This window comes from Pseudophryne corroboree, unplaced genomic scaffold (genome assembly GCF_028390025.1).
Source record: "Pseudophryne corroboree isolate aPseCor3 unplaced genomic scaffold, aPseCor3.hap2 scaffold_1008, whole genome shotgun sequence".
Classification (NCBI taxonomy): Eukaryota; Metazoa; Chordata; class Amphibia; order Anura; family Myobatrachidae; genus Pseudophryne; species Pseudophryne corroboree.
Window position 1 is genome coordinate 32,966 of NW_026967635.1, and position 19,086 is coordinate 52,051.

General features: G+C 48.8%; 1 protein-coding gene across 1 annotated transcript in view; it reads right to left on the bottom strand.

Annotated features, from left to right (window-relative positions):
* LOC134987562 (oocyte zinc finger protein XlCOF6-like) overlaps positions 1 to 17,198 on the bottom strand; it is a 28,817-nt gene extending 11,619 nt beyond the window's left edge. Inside the window, exons 1-4 of the mRNA XM_063950501.1 lie at positions 17,050 to 17,198; positions 16,450 to 16,528; positions 16,234 to 16,331; positions 15,754 to 16,099 (exon numbers count right to left, since the gene is read on the bottom strand). Of these exons, the coding sequence (XP_063806571.1) occupies positions 15,754 to 16,099; positions 16,234 to 16,331; positions 16,450 to 16,483 (478 nt within the window). The 5' untranslated portion in view covers positions 16,484 to 16,528; positions 17,050 to 17,198. The remainder of the gene's footprint in view (positions 1 to 15,753; positions 16,100 to 16,233; positions 16,332 to 16,449; positions 16,529 to 17,049) is intronic.
* Between the last annotated feature and the right edge of the window lie 1,888 nt (positions 17,199 to 19,086).

The window sequence follows — 19,086 nt, forward strand, 5'->3', positions numbered from 1 at the left end:
TAGGGGCTCTTATGAGACAACGCCCCCAATTTCGACACACCACTTGCTGACACGAAGGCCAACACCACCTGTAAAGGCTCAAACCAATCTGATTGCAGGAACTGCAACACCACATTAAGATCCCAAGGTGCTGTAGGAGGCACAAAGAGCGGTTGGATGTGCAGAACCCCTTTTTAAGAACGTCTGAACGTCAGGGAGGGCAGCCAATTGTTTCTGGAAGAAAATGGACGAGGCCGAAATCTGGACTTTTATAGAGCCCAGGTGAAGGCCCACATCCACACCTGCTTCCAGAAGAGAAGTAAACATCTCAGTTGAAACTCCACCGCAGGAAACTGCTTGGATTCACACCAAGACACATTATTTCCAAATATGATGGTAATGCTTAGACATTACTCCCTTCCTGGGTTGGAATTACCTTGTCCAGGATCCTTTTTCCGGGCTAGAATCTCACGCTCAACTTCCATGCCGTCAAAAGTAGCTGTGGTAAGTCTTGGTAGATGAACGGCCCCTGTTGCAGAAGGTCCTCGCAAAGAGGCCACGGATCCTCTAGGAGCAACTCCTGAATCCTTGTCTTTTTGATTATTTTGAGAATTTTTGGGAAGAGCAGAAGTGGAGGGAACACATACACTGTCTGGTAAACCCACTGAGTCACCAGCGCGTCCACCGACACTGCTTGTGGGTCTCTCGACCTGGAACAATACCACCTGAGCTTCTTGCTGAGATGAGAGGCCATCATGTCGATCTGAGGAATTCCCCACCGACTTGTCACATCACCGAACACCTCTGGGTGGAGGCCCCACCGTCTTTGGTGGAGGTCACTTCTGCTGAGGAAGTCTGCTTTCCAGTTATCTACTCCCAGAATGAAGATTGCCGACAATGACACAGCGTGTTTTTCTGCCCAGAGGAGAATTCTTGTTACCTCTAACATTGCAGCTCTGCTCTTTGTTCCACCCTGCTGGTTTATGTACGACACCGCCGTCAAATTCGAGGCCAGTCCGGGACAACGAGTATCGTCTGTACTTTTCTTTGCCTTATGATCCTCAACACTTTTGTGATGAGAGGAAGAGGAAACACGTAGACCGATTTGAACACCCACGGTGTTATTAGAGCGTCTACAGCCAATGCCTGACGGTCCCGAGACCTTGCACAATACCTCCGAAGTTTTTTGTTGAGGCATGACGCCATCATGTCTATTTGAGGAGTTCCCCAAAGACGTGTTATATCTGCAAAGACTTCTTGATGAAGTCCCCACTCTCCTGGATGGAGATCGTGTCTGCTGAGGAAGTCTGCTTCCCAGTTGTCCACTCCCGGAATGAAGACAGCCGACAGAGCGCTTACATGATTTTCCGCCCAGCAAAGAATCCTGGTGGTTTCCGCCATCGCGACTCTGCTTCTTGTCCCGCCTTGGCAGTTCACATGAGCCACTGCTGTGACATTGTCTGATTGAATCAGAACCGGTAGGTTTTGAAGAAGACTCTCCGCTTGTCGATGGCCGTTGTGAAGGGCCCTGAGTTCCAACACATTGATGTGTAGACAGGACTCCTGGTCTCACCAAAGTCCCTGAAAATTTTTTCCTTGTGTGACCGCTCCCCATCCCCGGAGGCTCGCGTCCGTGGTAACCAGGATCCAATCCTGAATTCCGAACCTGCGACCCTCCAGCAGGTGAGCACTTTGCAACCACCACAGGAGAGACACTCTGGCTCCTGGGGACAGAGTTATTTTCCGATGTAAGTGCAGATGGGACCCGGACCACTTGTCCAGAAGGTCCCATTGAAAAGTCCTCGCATGGAACCTTCCGAAGGGAATGGCCTCGTAGGCCGCCACCATTTTTCCCAGAACTCGAGTGCATTGGTGAACTGACACCCTTTTTGGTTTTAGCAGCTCTCTGACCATGTTCTGGATGTCCTGGGCTTTCTCTATTGGAAGGAAGACTTTCATTTGTTCCGTATCCAGTATCATACTTAGGAACGGTAGTCGAGTTGTCGGAATCAACTGCGACTTCGGTAGATTTAGAATCCAATCGTGTTGCTGGAGCACTCTCAGAGAGAGCGCCACACTGCTCAGCAATTTCTCTCTTGATCTCGCTTTTATCAGGAGATCGTCCAAGTATGGGATAATTGTGAATCCATGCTTGCGCAGGACCACCATCATTTCCGCCATTATCTTGGTGAAAATCCTCGGGGCTGTGGAAAGTCCAAACGACAACGTCTGAAATTGGTAATGACAATCCTGTACAGCGAATCTCAGGTATTCCTGATGGGAGGCATATATGGGGACATGAAGGTACGCATCCTTTATGTCCAGAGACACCATAAACTCCCCCTCCTCTATGTTGGCTATTATCACTCTGAGAGATTCTATTTTGAATTTGAATCTTTTTATGAACAGGTTTAGGGATTTCAGATTCAAAATAGGTCTGACTGAACCGTCCGGTTTCGGGACCACAAATAGGGTTGAGTAGTAACCTCTTCCCTGCTGGTGCAGGGGAACCTTGATTATCACTTGCTGTATACACAGCGTTTGAATTGCAGCTAACACTACATCCCTTTCCGATGTGGAAGCTGGTAGGGCCGATTTGAAAAATCAGCGCGGGGGCACCTCCTCGAATTCCAGTTTGTAACCCTGGGAAACTATTTCCAACACCCAGGGATTCAGGTCTGATCTGACCCAGGCCTGACTGAAAAGTCGAAGACGTGCCCCCACCGGTGAGGACTCCCTCAGGAGAGCCCCAGCGTCATGCTGTGGCTTTTGGAGCAGCCGGGAAGGACTTTTGTTCCTGGGCACCTGCCGAAACAGGTGCTCTTTTGCCTCTGCCCTTACCTCTGGCAAGGAAAGAGGATCCCCGACCTCTTCTGGACTTGTGCGACCGAAAGGACTGCATCTGATAGGGTTGTACTTTCTTTTACTGTTGGGGAATATATGGTAAAAAATTTGATTTACCTGCTGTAGCTGTGGAAACCAGGTCCGTCAGCCCATCCCCAAACAATACATTTCCCTTATAGGGTAGTACTTCCATATGTTTTTTGGAATCTGCATCACCCGTCCATTGGCGAGTCCATAAGGATCTTCTCGCAGAGATAGACATGGTATTGGCCCTAGAAGCTAGCAATCCAATGTCCCTTTGAGCATCCCTCATAAATAAGACTGTTTCTTTTATATGGGCTAGAGTTAAGAATATAGTATCCTTATCCATATTATCAAAGTGATCTGTCAGCTCATCTGTCCAAGCTGCAATTGCGCTACACACCCATGCCGACGCAATTGTCGGTCTTGGCACAGCACCTGTATGAGAATAAATACACTTTAAGGTAGTTTCTTGCCTGCGATCTGCAGGGTCCTTAAGGGCCGCTGTGTCAGGAGACGATAGCGCCACTTTCTTGGACAAGCGCGTCAGGGCCTTGTCCACAGTGGGGGGTGATTCCCAAATCTCCCTGTCCTGTTTAGGGGAGGGGTATGCCATATAAATAATTTTGGGGATCTGCGGTCTCTTTTCCGGAGTCTCCCAAGCTTTCCCAAAGAAATCATTTCATTCATGAGATGTGGGAAAGTTAATAATCTGTTTCTTTCCCTTAAACATGTGTACCCTTGTGTCGGGGACCGAAGGTTCATCCTCAATATGCAACACATCCCTTATGGCCACAATCATACACTGAATGGTTTTAGTCACCCTAGGGTGCAATTTAACTTCGTCATAATCGACACTGGAATCAGAATCTGTGTCGGTAGTAGTGTCTTGTGTTAAGGGACGCTTTTGAGACCCCGACGGGTCCTGTGAGTCGGTCCAATCCGAGGATTGACCCCGATGTCCCCCCTAATTCAGCCTTATCAAGCCTTTTATGTAAAGATGCCACACTTGCATTCAACATATGCCACATGTCCATCCAATCCTGAGTCAGCACAACCAACGGGGGGACACCACTCATTTGCTCCACCTCCTCCTTGGAGAAGCCTTCCGCCTCAGACATGTCGACACACACGTACCGACACCCCACACACACAGGGATTATCCTATAACGGGACAAAACCCTAACCAGGCCCTTAGGAGAGACAGAGAGAGAGAATGCCAGCACACACCCAGCTCCCAAACACTGGAATATATATACCAGATAGCGCTTTTTATATATACAGGTTGAGTATCCCATATCCAAATATTCAGAAATATGGAATATTCAGAAATACGGACTTTTTGGAGTGAGAGTGAGATAGTGAAACCTTTGTTTTTTGATGGCTCAATGTACAATAACTTTGTTTAATACACAAAGTTATTAAAAATATTGTATTAAATGACCTTCAGGCTGTGTGTACAAGGTGTATATGAAACATAAATGTATTCTGTGCTTAGATTTAGGTCCCAACACCATGATATCTCACTATGGTATGCAATTATTCCAAAATACGGAAAAATCCCTTATCCAAAATACCTCTGGTCCCAAGCATTTTGGATAAGGGATACTCAACCTGTATAACCTTAATTCCCACTCACTGCGTCGCCAATGTGCCCCCTCCTCTTTTTTCCAGCCTGTGAAGTTCAGCAGGGGAGAGATCAGGGAGCCAGCGTATCTCATGCAGTTTCTGTGGAGAAAATGGCGCTGGTTAGTGCTGAGGATCAAGCCCCACCCACCCGACGGCGGGCTTCGGTCCCAGTAATTCTATATAAAAAATGGCGGGGGATTTTAGAATTTACTGTCCCACAGCCTAATCCTGCTTTATATTGCCAAAAAATGAGGAAACTTGCTGCCCAAGACGCCCCCCCCTGCGCCCTGCACCCTTCAGTGCCTGCTTGTGTGTGTGTACTGGGAGCAATGTCTTACCTCATGAAGATCTGATGTCTTCTGCCGCCTGATGTCTTCTTTGCCTTCTCATACTCACCTGGCTTCTATATTCGGCATCTGTGAGGAGGACGGTGACGCGGCTCCGGGACGAACCCCAGGTGAGACCTGTGTTCCGACTCCCTCTGGAGCTAATGGTGCCCAGTAGCCTTAGAAACAGTGCCCAACTTGAGAAGCCAGCTCTGCTTCTCTCTCCTGAGTCCCACGATGCAGGGAGCCTGTTGCCAACAGGACTCCCTGAAAATAAAAAACCTAACAAAATTCTTCAAAACAGAAAACTCAGGAGAGCTCTCTGCATTGTACATTTTCTCCTCTGGGCACAGAATCTAACTGAGGTCTGAAGGAGGGGCATAGAGGGAGGAGCCAGTGCACACCCATAGTCAAAGTTCTTTTAGGTGCCCTATCTCCTGCGGAGCCCGTCTATACCCCATGGTCCTTACAGAGTCCCCAGCATCCTCTAGGACGTAAGAGAAATAACCCTTGTTCTGTAGCCGAGGTGGAACTGGGACAATGACCTGTGTCTGAACCAACTTTTGAATTGCCTGTTGCAGGATTGTACTTGCTTCCTGAGTAGCTGGTAAGCCTGATTTGAAGAATCTGTGAGGTGGGAGTTCTTGAAACTCCAGTCTGTATCCATGGGCAATAAGATCTTTGACCCAGGGATTTAAGCATGATGTTCCCCAGATATGACTGAAATCCTTTAAACGTTCTCCCACCTGCCTGTTCTTCAGGCAGTGTGGTCCACCGTCATGCTGAAGACTTTCAGGAAGCAGAACCTGAGCTCTGTTCTTGAGAACCTGTAGTTGCAGGTTTTCTGGATTTTCCTCGACCACCTCTAAAGGCAGTGGAGGAACCTTTGGATCTGTTTTTAAAATGTTGCTGCCCGAAAGGACTGCAACGTAGGGGCAGAATATGATTTTCTAGCTGGGGTTGCTGCGGAAGGAAGATATGTCGACTTACCCGCAGTCGCCTTGAATATCCAGGTATCCAGTTCATCTCCGAACAAGGCCTCACCTGTGAAGGGCAGGCTCTCCACGCTTCTCCTGGAATCCGCATCCGTAGTCTATTGGCGTAGCCATAAGCCTCTGCGTGCGGACACTGACACGTGCGTTGAGCAGGCCAATTTCCTCCATGGCCTTCACCATAACGTTTGCAGAGTCCTGAATGTGATGCAAGAGTAATTCAATATCACTCCTATGTAGAGAATCTAAATCATCAATTAGTTTACCTGACCATTTTGCAATGGCCCTAGATATCCACGCACAAGCAATAGTGGGTCTTTGAGCCACCCCAGCAGCTGTGTACAGAGATTTGAGTGTGGTCTCAATTCCGCGTATCCTTTAAGGAGGCTGCGCCTGGGACAGGTAAATAATTTTACGTGACAATCTAGATACAGAGGCGTCCACTATCGGTGGATTTTCCCATTTCTTCCTATCATCCTGAGGGAAAGGAAATGAGGTGAGCAATCTTTTAGGGATTTTAAACTTTTTCTCTGGATTTACCCAAGTTTCTGCAAAAAGAGAACTTAACTCTTTTGACGCAGGGAAAGTAACTGAGGAATTCTTTTTTACATTAAAATAAGATTCTTCCTCTTCTACTGTTACTTTTTCTGAGATCTGCAATACATCCCTAATGGCCTCTGTCAGAGCCTGCACCCCTTGAGCAAGAGCTGCACATCCCCCCCCCAGATACACCTCACCGTCCCCTGTATCTGAGGCATCGTCATCAGTGTCAGCCTGCAATATCTGGGCCAGTGTACGCTTCTGTGGATAAATGGGAGAGGTTTGAGGCGCAGGTGTGGGAGCTGACTCTTTATTCATCAGGTTCTCCACAGACTCTCTCAAATACTGCGTCTCCTTCTCAGTATGGGAGAGTTTATTAGAAATATTAGTAATCATCCCCTTTATGGAGTCCAACCAAGGAGGTTCAGACCCAGTAGCCTGAGAATGTGTACTGTCCTGAGTACACTGTAGTGATCCCCCTGGGGAGGAAAAACATTCTGCTGTACAGAAAACACACTCCTTGGGCATTGTAATGTGAGGTACACACACACACACACACACACACACACACACACACACACACACACACACACACACACACACAGAATATGCAGTAAGCACAATTCCACACAGAGCCCTTTAGAGAGACACAGAGGAATGAGGACACCAGCCACACAGCGCCCCTTCAGCTAACAAATAACTTAGCCAGGTGCAGACTAAATGCCCTTAGTAGGGTATTAGTAAGGATATAACTGCTGCCCCCCCCCCTCCCCTCTATAACCCCCTGGTACGGCCGAGGTAGTCTGGAGTTGTGATGGAGGGGCAGCGCTTCCCTGCCAGCGTTTTCTGTGTGAGCTGCAGAGAGAAAATTGCGCTGGTGAGCTGCTGAATACGCGCACGGTCTTCCCGCATTTTATACTGGCCTGAGGTACTTTTTATGCTTACACGATGGGTAAGACCCCTGTAAGGCTGTATCTGCCAGTGTCCTGGGTATTGTGACTATTAGCTCGCCCCGCAGCGCGATCACACCTCAGTGTGTACTGAAAGCCTCAGATTCTGAGAGTAAATCAGGCAGCCCACGCTTATGTGGCCCTGAACTAGGGAGAGGGGGCTGTTTATCATCTGCCCTTGCAGCTAGGTCTGCTACAGCCTGCTGCAGTAGTTGTGTCTTTTGCTTATTAGCAGTGAGCTGGGATGACATGTCTGTCATCATGATTTTTATGGCACTGAGCCAGGATGGCTCCTGACCCTCCCCCTCCAGTCTAACTAACTTGGGAAGACTGGCTGCATTGTTCACATGAGAGGGAACCCAACGCAGAGGGAGAGAATCTGGTGTGACATACACTGCATAATTGGTGTTTTACCATGTTTACAGTAGACAACAATCAATCACACAAACAGACAAGTATATTGAATAGCAAGCCTGCCCAGACTGGTATGTGAGGAGACGCAGAGAGAGGAACAGCACATCCAAGCCCAGCAGTCTCAGTAAGACTGCAGGATGTCTGTATCACGGTGTAACACCGGAGCCTTGTCCTTTTCAGGACAGTAAAGCGTGTATAATAGCGGCTCTCCCCTTATTTACACCCCTGTACCAGTTTCCTGTGTATCCTGAGTGTCTGCAGGAGCTGTGTGTCCTTGCTGCTGCAGCTGTAAGCAGAGGAAGACGCCAAAACGCCAATGGTCCCCCTCTGAGGAAGCTCCGCCCCCTGTAATGGCGTCGGAGGTCTACAGATATTTATACTGGCAAATGTCTCCAAACAGGTGTAAAAAGTAACATAAATGCCTGTTTCCAACAACGCTGCCAGTGTACACAGGGGGCTATAGCGGATCCCCCTGTAGAGCGTCCGTATGCCGCCCCTGCGATAGCGCCCTTGTGGGTCCCCTGGTTTGTACTCACCACTCTTCTCACCTCCCGGCATTGTTAGGGGTGTGCGGCGTGCTGCGATTGCATTTGCTAATGCGCAATCCCCTGTGGTACCAACAACCTTTCAGGACTGTGGTCCTGCAGCGGGGAAGCGGCTCTGACGCCTGAAGAGACCGGTGACCATCCCCCCCAACTCCCTTTGTGCAGGTATACTGTTATACTGTCGCCCAAACAGCATACCGACAACAACAACGTTTAAAATAAACTGAAGAAAAATCCTCTGGAGCTCCAGAGCGGCATCCTCTCCTGAGGGCACATTTTACTAAACTGGATGTAGGAGGGGGCATAGAGGGGAGGAGCCAGCACACCCAGGGGAAGAACTTTAAAGTGCACCGGCTCCTTTGGACACCATCTATACCCCACCGTACAAAGTCCCCAGTATCCCTTATGAATGTTAGAGAAAAAGGAGTGGTTTATATATAGACCGGCATGTGCTAATAGAGACACTCTCATTGAAAACCTGGCATGTAATACTATAGGCAGAGGTACTGCTAGCACACAGTATGGCTGCTGGTAACACAGAGTGACATGATGTGAGGGGAGAGCAGGAGTATAATAGGGGCTGATGGCTCCTGATGTATGAGATACACCAGAGAGTGTGGGGAGGAGACTGGTCAGATCTCTGGGCTGGTAACACACAGTGACATGATGTGAGGGGGAGAGCAGGAGTATAATAGGGGCTGATGGCTCCTGATGTATGAGATACACCAGAGAGTGTGGGGAGGAGACTGGTCAGATCTCTGGGCTGGTAACACACAGTGACATGATGTGAGGGGGAGAGCAGGAGTATAATAGGGGCTGATGGCTCCTGATGTATGAGATACACCAGAGAGTGTGAGGAGGAGACTGGTCAGATCTCTGGGCTGGTAACACACAGTGACATGATGTGAGGGGGAGAGCAGGAGTATAATAGGGGCTGATGGCTCCTGATGTATGAGATACACCAGAGAGTGTGGGGAGGAGACTGGTCAGATCTCTGGGCTGGTAACACACAGTGACATGATGTGAGGGGAGAGCAGGAGTATAATAGGGGCTGATGTCTCCTGATGTATGAGATACACCAGAGTGTGGGGAGGAGACTGGTCAGGTCTCTGGGCTGGTAACACACAGTGACATGATGTGAGGGGGAGAGCAGGAGTATAATAGGTGCTGATGTCTCCTGATGTATGAGATATACCAGAGAGTGTGGGGAGGAGACTGGTCAGATCTCTGGGCTGGTAACACAGTGACATAATGTGAGGGGGAGAGCAAGAGTATAATAGGGGCTGATGGCTCCTGATGTATGAGATACACCAGAGAGTGTGGGGAGGAGACTGGTCAGATCTCTGGGCTGGTAACACACAGTGACATGATGTGAGGAGAGAGAGCAGGAGTATAATAGGGGCTGATGGCTCCTGATGTATGAGATACACCAGAGAGTGTGGGGAGGAGACTGGTCAGATCTCTGGGCTGGTAACACATAGTGACATGATGTGAGGGGGAGAGCAGGAGTATAATAGGGGCTGATGGCTCCTGATGTATGAGATACACCAGAGAGTGTGAGGAGGAGACTGGTCAGATCTCTGGGCTGGTAACACACAGTGACATGATGTGAGGGGGAGGCAGGAGTATAATAGGGGCTGATGGCTCCTGATGTATGAGATACACCAGAGAGTGTGGGGAGGAGACTGGTCAGATCTCTGGGCTGGTAACACACAGTGACATGATGTGAGGAGAGCAGGAGTATAATAGGGGCTGATGGCTCCTAATGTATGAGATACACCAGAGAGTGTGGGGAGGAGACTGGTCAGATCTCTGGGCTGGTAACACACAGTGACATGATGTGAGGGGAGAGCAGGAGTATAATAGGGGCTGATGGCTCCTGATGTATGAGATACACCAGAGAGTGTGGGGAGGAGACTGGTCAGATCTCTGGGCTGGTAACACACAGTGACATGATGTGAGGGGGAGAGCAGGAGTATAATAGGGGCTGATGGCTCCTGATGTATGAGATACACCAGAGAGTGTGGGGAGGAGACTGGTCAGATCTCTGGGCTGGTAACACACAGTGACATGATGTGAGGGGGAGAGCAGGAGTATAATAGGGGCTGATGGCTCCTGATGTATGAGATACACCAGAGAGTGTGGGGAGGAGACTGGTCAGATCTCTGGGCTGGTAACACACAGTGACATGATGTGAGGGGAGAGCAGGAGTATAATAGGGGCTGATGTCTCCTGATGTATGAGATACACCAGAGTGTGGGGAGGAGACTGGTCAGGTCTCTGGGCTGGTAACACACAGTGACATGATGTGAGGGGGAGAGCAGGAGTATAATAGGTGCTGATGTCTCCTGATGTATGAGATATACCAGAGAGTGTGGGGAGGAGACTGGTCAGATCTCTGGGCTGGTAACACAGTGACATAATGTGAGGGGGAGAGCAAGAGTATAATAGGGGCTGATGGCTCCTGATGTATGAGATACACCAGAGAGTGTGGGGAGGAGACTGGTCAGATCTCTGGGCTGGTAACACACAGTGACATGATGTGAGGAGAGAGAGCAGGAGTATAATAGGGGCTGATGGCTCCTGATGTATGAGATACACCAGAGAGTGTGGGGAGGAGACTGGTCAGATCTCTGGGCTGGTAACACATAGTGACATGATGTGAGGGGGAGAGCAGGAGTATAATAGGGGCTGATGGCTCCTGATGTATGAGATACACCAGAGAGTGTGAGGAGGAGACTGGTCAGATCTCTGGGCTGGTAACACACAGTGACATGATGTGAGGGGGAGGCAGGAGTATAATAGGGGCTGATGGCTCCTGATGTATGAGATACACCAGAGAGTGTGGGGAGGAGACTGGTCAGATCTCTGGGCTGGTAACACACAGTGACATGATGTGAGGAGAGCAGGAGTATAATAGGGGCTGATGGCTCCTAATGTATGAGATACACCAGAGAGTGTGGGGAGGAGACTGGTCAGATCTCTGGGCTGGTAACACACAGTGACATGATGTGAGGGGAGAGCAGGAGTATAATAGGGGCTGATGTCTCCTGATGTATGAGATACACCAGAGTGTGGGGAGGAGACTGGTCAGGTCTCTGGGCTGGTAACACACAGTGACATGATGTGAGGGGGAGAGCAGGAGTATAATAGGTGCTGATGTCTCCTGATGTATGAGATATACCAGAGAGTGTGGGGAGGAGACTGGTCAGATCTCTGGGCTGGTAACACAGTGACATAATGTGAGGGGGAGAGCAAGAGTATAATAGGGGCTGATGGCTCCTGATGTATGAGATACACCAGAGAGTGTGGGGAGGAGACTGGTCAGATCTCTGGGCTGGTAACACACAGTGACATGATGTGAGGAGAGAGAGCAGGAGTATAATAGGGGCTGATGGCTCCTGATGTATGAGATACACCAGAGAGTGTGGGGAGGAGACTGGTCAGATCTCTGGGCTGGTAACACACAGTGACATGATGTGAGGGGGAGAGCAGGAGTATAATAGGGGCTGATGGCTCCTGATGTATGAGATACACCAGAGAGTGTGGGGAGGAGACTGGTCAGATCTCTGGGCTGGTAACACATAGTGACATGATGTGAGGAGGAGAGCGGGAGTATAATAGGGGCTGATGGCTCCTGATGTATGAGATACACCAGAGAGTGTGGGGAGGAGACTGGTCAGATCTCTGGACTGGTAACACACAGTGACATGATGTAAGGGGGAGAGCAGGAGTATAATAGGGGCTGATGGCTCCTGATGTATGAGATACACCAGAGAGAGTGGGGAGGAGACTGGTCAGATCTCTGGGCTGGAAACACACAGTGACATGATGTGAGGGGGAGAGCAGGAGTATAATAGGGGCTGATGGCTCCTGATGTATGAGATACACCAGAGAGAGTGGGGAGAAGACTGGTCAGATATCTGGGCTGGTGACACAGAGTGACATGATGTGAGAGGAGAGCAGGAGAATAATAGGGGCTGATGGCTCCTGATGTACGAGATACACCAGAGAGTGTGGGGAGGACACTGGTCAGATCTCTGGGCTGGTAACACACAGTGACATAATGTGAGGGGGAGAGCAGGAGTATAATAGGGGCTGATGGCTCCTGATGTATGAGATACACCAGAGAGTGTGGGGAGGAGACTGGTCAGATCTCTGGGCTGGTAACACACAGTGACATAATGTGAGGGGGAGAGCAGAAGTATAATAGGGGCTGATGGCTCCTGATGTATGAGATACACCAGAGAGTGTGGGGAGGAGACTGGTCAGATCTCTGGGCTGGTGACACACAGTGACATGATGTGAGGAGGAGAGCAGGAGTATAATAGGGGCTGATGTCTCCTGATGTATGAGATACACCAGAGAGTGTGGGGAGGAGACTGGTCAGATATCTGGGCTGGTAACACAGTGACATGATGTGAGGGGGAGAGCAGGAGTATAATAGGGGCTGATGGCTCCTGATGTATGAGATACACCAGAGAGTGTGGGGAGGAGACTGGTCAGATCTCTGGGATGGTAACACACAGTGACATGATATGAGGAGGAGAGCAGGAGTATAATAGGGGCTGATGGCTCCTGATGTATGAGATACACCAGAGAGCGTGGGGAGGAGACTGGTCAGATCTCTGGGCTGGTAACACATAGTGACATGATGTGAGGAGGAGAGCGGGAGTATAATAGGGGCTGATGGCTCCTGATGTATGAGATACACCAGAGAGTGTGGGGAGGAGACTGGTCAGATCTCTGGACTGGTAACACACAGTGACATGATGTAAGGGGGAGAGCAGGAGTATAATAGGGGCTGATGGCTCCTGATGTATGAGATACACCAGAGAGAGTGGGGAGGAGACTGGTCAGATCTCTGGGCTGGAAACACACAGTGACATGATGTGAGGGGGAGAGCAGGAGTATAATAGGGGCTGATGGCTCCTGATGTATGAGATACACCAGAGAGAGTGGGGAGAAGACTGGTCAGATATCTGGGCTGGTGACACAGAGTGACATGATGTGAGAGGAGAGCAGGAGAATAATAGGGGCTGATGGCTCCTGATGTACGAGATACACCAGAGAGTGTGGGGAGGACACTGGTCAGATCTCTGGGCTGGTAACACACAGTGACATGATGTGAGGAGAGAGAGCAGGAGTATAATAGGGGCTGATGGCTCCTGATGTATGAGATACACCAGAGAGTGTGGGGAGGAGACTGGTCAGATCTCTGGGCTGGTAACACACAGTGACATGATGTGAGGGGGAGAGCAGGAGTATAATAGGGGCTGATGGCTCCTGATGTATGAGATACACCAGAGAGTGTGGGGAGGAGACTGGTCAGATCTCTGGGCTGGTAACACATAGTGACATGATGTGAGGAGGAGAGCGGGAGTATAATAGGGGCTGATGGCTCCTGATGTATGAGATACACCAGAGAGTGTGGGGAGGAGACTGGTCAGATCTCTGGACTGGTAACACACAGTGACATGATGTAAGGGGGAGAGCAGGAGTATAATAGGGGCTGATGGCTCCTGATGTATGAGATACACCAGAGAGAGTGGGGAGGAGACTGGTCAGATCTCTGGGCTGGAAACACACAGTGACATGATGTGAGGGGGAGAGCAGGAGTATAATAGGGGCTGATGGCTCCTGATGTATGAGATACACCAGAGAGAGTGGGGAGAAGACTGGTCAGATATCTGGGCTGGTGACACAGAGTGACATGATGTGAGAGGAGAGCAGGAGAATAATAGGGGCTGATGGCTCCTGATGTACGAGATACACCAGAGAGTGTGGGGAGGACACTGGTCAGATCTCTGGGCTGGTGACACACAGTGACATAATGTGAGGGGGAGAGCAGAAGTATAATAGGGGCTGATGGCTCCTGATGTATGAGATACACCAGAGAGTGTGGGGAGGAGACTGGTCAGATCTCTGGGCTGGTGACACACAGTGACATGATGTGAGGAGGAGAGCAGGAGTATAATAGGGGCTGATGTCTCCTGATGTATGAGATACACCAGAGAGTGTGGGGAGGAGACTGGTCAGATATCTGGGCTGGTAACACAGTGACATGATGTGAGGGGGAGAGCAGGAGTATAATAGGGGCTGATGGCTCCTGATGTATGAGATACACCAGAGAGTGTGGGGAGGAGACTGGTCAGATCTCTGGGATGGTAACACACAGTGACATGATATGAGGAGGAGAGCAGGAGTATAATAGGGGCTGATGGCTCCTGATGTATGAGATACACCAGAGAGTGTGGGGAGGAGACTGGTCAGATCTCTGGGCTGGTAACACATAGTGACATGATGTGAGGAGGAGAGCGGGAGTATAATAGGGGCTGATGGCTCCTGATGTATGAGATACACCAGAGAGTGTGGGGAGGAGACTGGTCAGATCTCTGGACTGGTAACACACAGTGACATGATGTAAGGGGGAGAGCAGGAGTATAATAGGGGCTGATGGCTCCTGATGTATGAGATACACCAGAGAGAGTGGGGAGGAGACTGGTCAGATCTCTGGGCTGGAAACACACAGTGACATGATGTGAGGGGGAGAGCAGGAGTATAATAGGGGCTGATGGCTCCTGATGTATGAGATACACCAGAGAGAGTGGGGAGAAGACTGGTCAGATATCTGGGCTGGTGACACAGAGTGACATGATGTGAGAGGAGAGCAGGAGAATAATAGGGGCTGATGGCTCCTGATGTACGAGATACACCAGAGAGTGTGGGGAGGACACTGGTCAGATCTCTGGGCTGGTGACACACAGTGACATAATGTGAGGGGGAGAGCAGAAGTATAATAGGGGCTGATGGCTCCTGATGTATGAGATACACCAGAGAGTGTGGGGAGGAGACTGGTCAGATCTCTGGGCTGGTGACACACAGTGACATGATGTGAGGAGGAGAGCAGGAGTATAATAGGGGCTGATGTCTCCTGATGTATGAGATACACCAGAGAGTGTGGGGAGGAGACTGGTCAGATATCTGGGCTGGTAACACAGTGACATGATGTGAGGGGGAGAGCAGGAGTATAATAGGGGCTGATGGCTCCTGATGTATGAGATACACCAGAGAGTGTGGGGAGGAGACTGGTCAGATCTCTGGGCTGGTAACACACAGTGACATGATGTGAGGGGGAGAGCAGGAGTATAATAGGAGCTGATGGCTCCTGATGTATGAGATATACCAGAGAGTGTGGGGAGGAGACTGGTCGGATCTCTAGGCTGGTAACACACAGTGACATGATGCGAGAGGAGAGCAGGAGTACAATAGGGGCTGATGTCTCCTGATGTATGAGATACACCAGAGAGTGTGGGGAGGAGACTGGTCAGATCTCTGGGCTGGTAACACACAGTGACATGATGTGAGAGGAGAGCAGGAGTATAATAGGGGCTGATGGCTCCTGACTCCACCACTGGGAAAATACAGAGGAGGCTGTAGGATAAGAGATTGCTGTAGTGACTGAGCAAGGAGAATATGTGACTCTTTTCTGTAATAAGTGTTTATTACTCACCTGTGCTGATATATGTAGGGATCTCCTCCTCCTTACACTGCTGATCACCCCTCACATACGTCTCTTCTTCTCCCTCTATATCTTCTGCCTTTATATCAGTCACATACGTCTCTTCTTCTCCCTCTGTATCTTCTGCCTTTATATCAGTCACATACGTCTCTTCTTCTCCCTCTGTATCTTCTGCCTTCATATCAGTCACATACGTCTCTTCTTCTCCCTTTATATCTTCTGCCTTTATATCAGTCACATACGTCTCTTCTTCTCCCTCTATATCTTCTGCCTTCATATCAGTCACATACGTCTCTTCTTCTCCCTCTATATCTTCTGCCTTCATATCAGTCATGTACTATAATGACATTTGCAAACAGATTAAACTGAGGTGAAACAGTATAATATCAGTGTATAATACACACAGCTCCTCTACAGATCATATAGTGACAGTCACTTTGGTATATTGGCGAGACCCTAAATCCCACCTACCTGATCCTCCTGTGGGGTCCTGTGATTCTCCTCTGTACAATCCTGGGAATACAGAGGACGGGGACATCTCTCTGGGGTATCTCTGTTACTGGGCCCATCTGTAGGAGACACACAGTGACTGAGTACAGTGTATATATGTGATTATCAGGTGATGTGAGTATATAGGGGCCCCCATACCTGCTCTCCCCTGTACAATACATGACAGTCTCCTCTTACCCAGTGATGTGAGGGGCTGGTGATTCTCCATCATCACGTCCTTGTACAGACCCCTGTGTTCCTCTATATACTCCCCCTCCTGCATGGAGACATAGACAGTGACATCCTGACACCTTATAGGAACCTGACACACACAGTGATACAGTCATCACCCAGACACATCCCCTGGTGTTACTGTATAATGTCCCATTCCCAGCAGTCACCTCTCCAGTCATCACCCAGACACGTACCCTGGTGTTACTGTATAATGTCCCATTCACGGCAGTCACCTCTCCAGTCATCAACTAGACACATCCCCTGGTGTTACTGTATAATGTCCCATTCCCAGCAGTCACCTCTCCAGTCATCACTCGGACACGTCCCCTGGTGTTACCGTATAATGTCCCATTCCCGGCAGTCTCCTCTCCAGTCATCACCCGGACACATCCCCTGGTGTTACTAAATAATTCCCCATTCCCAGCAGTCACCTCTCCAGTCATTACCTGGACACATCCCCCGGTGTTACTGTATAATGCCCCATTCCCAGCAGTAACCTCTCCAGTCATCACCCAGACACGTCCCCCTGGTGTTACTGTATAATGCCCCATTCCCAGCAGTCACCTCTCCAGTCAGCAGCTGAATGATCTTGTTGGTGAGTTTCAGGATCTTCTGGTCATTGTGTCTCTTATGTATCAGTGAGTCAGTAAGTGAGGTGGAGGCACTGTGATGGGGCTCTAAGTCCTGCTTAGTCCACCTGCAACACGAGGATGGTTGCTGGGGGTCTCAAGCTCACTAATGTCTTCTTCACTATGGTGTAATCCTGCTAAATGGGGGAGACATCAATATCACTGTAAATACTCCCAGATCTCCTCACCTCCCCAGTCATGTCCCTGTATTATTATTATAGATATAAGTAATGTCATAGTGACATTCCCAGATCCCCTCACCTCCGCAGTCATGTCCCTGTATTATTACTATAGATATAAGTGGCGTCACTGTGAAGCTCCCAGATCCCCTCACCTCCCCAGTCACATCCCTGTATTATCACTATAGTTAAAAGTGATGTAAATGTGATGCTCCCAGATCACCCTCACCCCCAGTCATGTCCCTGTATTATTACTATAGATGTAATTGATGTCACTGTGACATTCTCAGATCCCCTCACCTCCCAGTCATGTCCCTGTATTATTACTATAGATATAAGTGATGTCACTGAGATGCTCCCAGATCCCCCTCACCTCCCCAGTCATGTCCCTGTATTATTACTATAGATATAAGTGAAATCACTGTGACATCACCACCACTCCAAATGTATAATAATAATAATAATAATAATAATAATAATAATAATAAGACACCACAAGCTGCTGTCCCTGTATAATAATAACCATACACAAAAACCTGCTCCCCCGTATTATAATAATAACAACAGGACACCCCATTCAGCTCTCCATTTATAGTTATAATAAAATGACACCACAGGCTGCTCCCTCTGCAAAAAAATAATAATAATAGAACACAACAGGCTACTACCTTCTGTATAATAATAACAACAGGACACCACAGCCTGCTTCCCCTGTATAATAATAATGACAGGACACCACAGGCTGCTGCTCCTGCATAATAATAATAATAATAATAATAATAATAATAAGTGGACACCACTAGCTACTCCTTCTTTATAATATTAATAATAGGACAACATAGGCTGCTCCTCCTGTATAATAATAATAATAATAACAACAGGATGCCACAGGCTGATCCCCTGTATAAAAATAATAACAACAACAACAACAACAACAACTGCACACCACAGGCTACTCCCCCTGTATAATAGGATTTTAATACCTACAGGTAAATCCTTTTCTCTTAGTTCGTAGAGGATGCTGGGGTCATCATTAGAACCATGGGGTATAGACGGGATCCGCAGGAGATTTGGGCACTTTAAGACTTTGAAAGGGTGTGAACTGGCTCCTCCCTCTATGCCCCTCCTCCAGACTCCCATTATAGGAACTGTGCCCAGGGAGACGGACATTTCGAAGAAAGGATTTATTGTTAAACTAAGGTGAGATCCATACCAGCTCACACCGCAACCATACCGCAGAACATGGCATTCAACAGAAAACAGGCCAACGGCATGAACAATTGCAGCAACAGGCTGACGAAACGTAACACTATGCTGAGGGAAGAGAGATGCAGATGCACACTTTATTAATAGGATGTGCAATCTAGGTTCCCCCCTTTTTTTCCACTATATTTGTGTATATATTGTACACTGGTAGGCCGGCTTCCTTCCTCTGGATTTGCACTCCTCCCATTCACCCTCAGGTGTTTTAATTGGCTGGGTTCCTGCATCTCAGATCACACATTGATAAGGCCCTATTTAGAGGTAAGTCCTGTATACATTTATAGAATGTGATAATATTAGGGATGTTAGGGACCAATGTGATGAAGTCACCTGGCCGCGGTACATGGGCCCGCATATTTGCGCAAATGTGTGCTAAGAACTTCAATTATACTACATAGTGGTCATTCCGAGTTGTTCGCTCGGTAAATTTCTTCGCATCGCAGCGATTTTCCGCTTAGTGCGCATGCGCAATGTCCACACTGCGACTGCGAAAAGTAAATGTGCTAAGAAGTTTGGTATTTTACTCACGG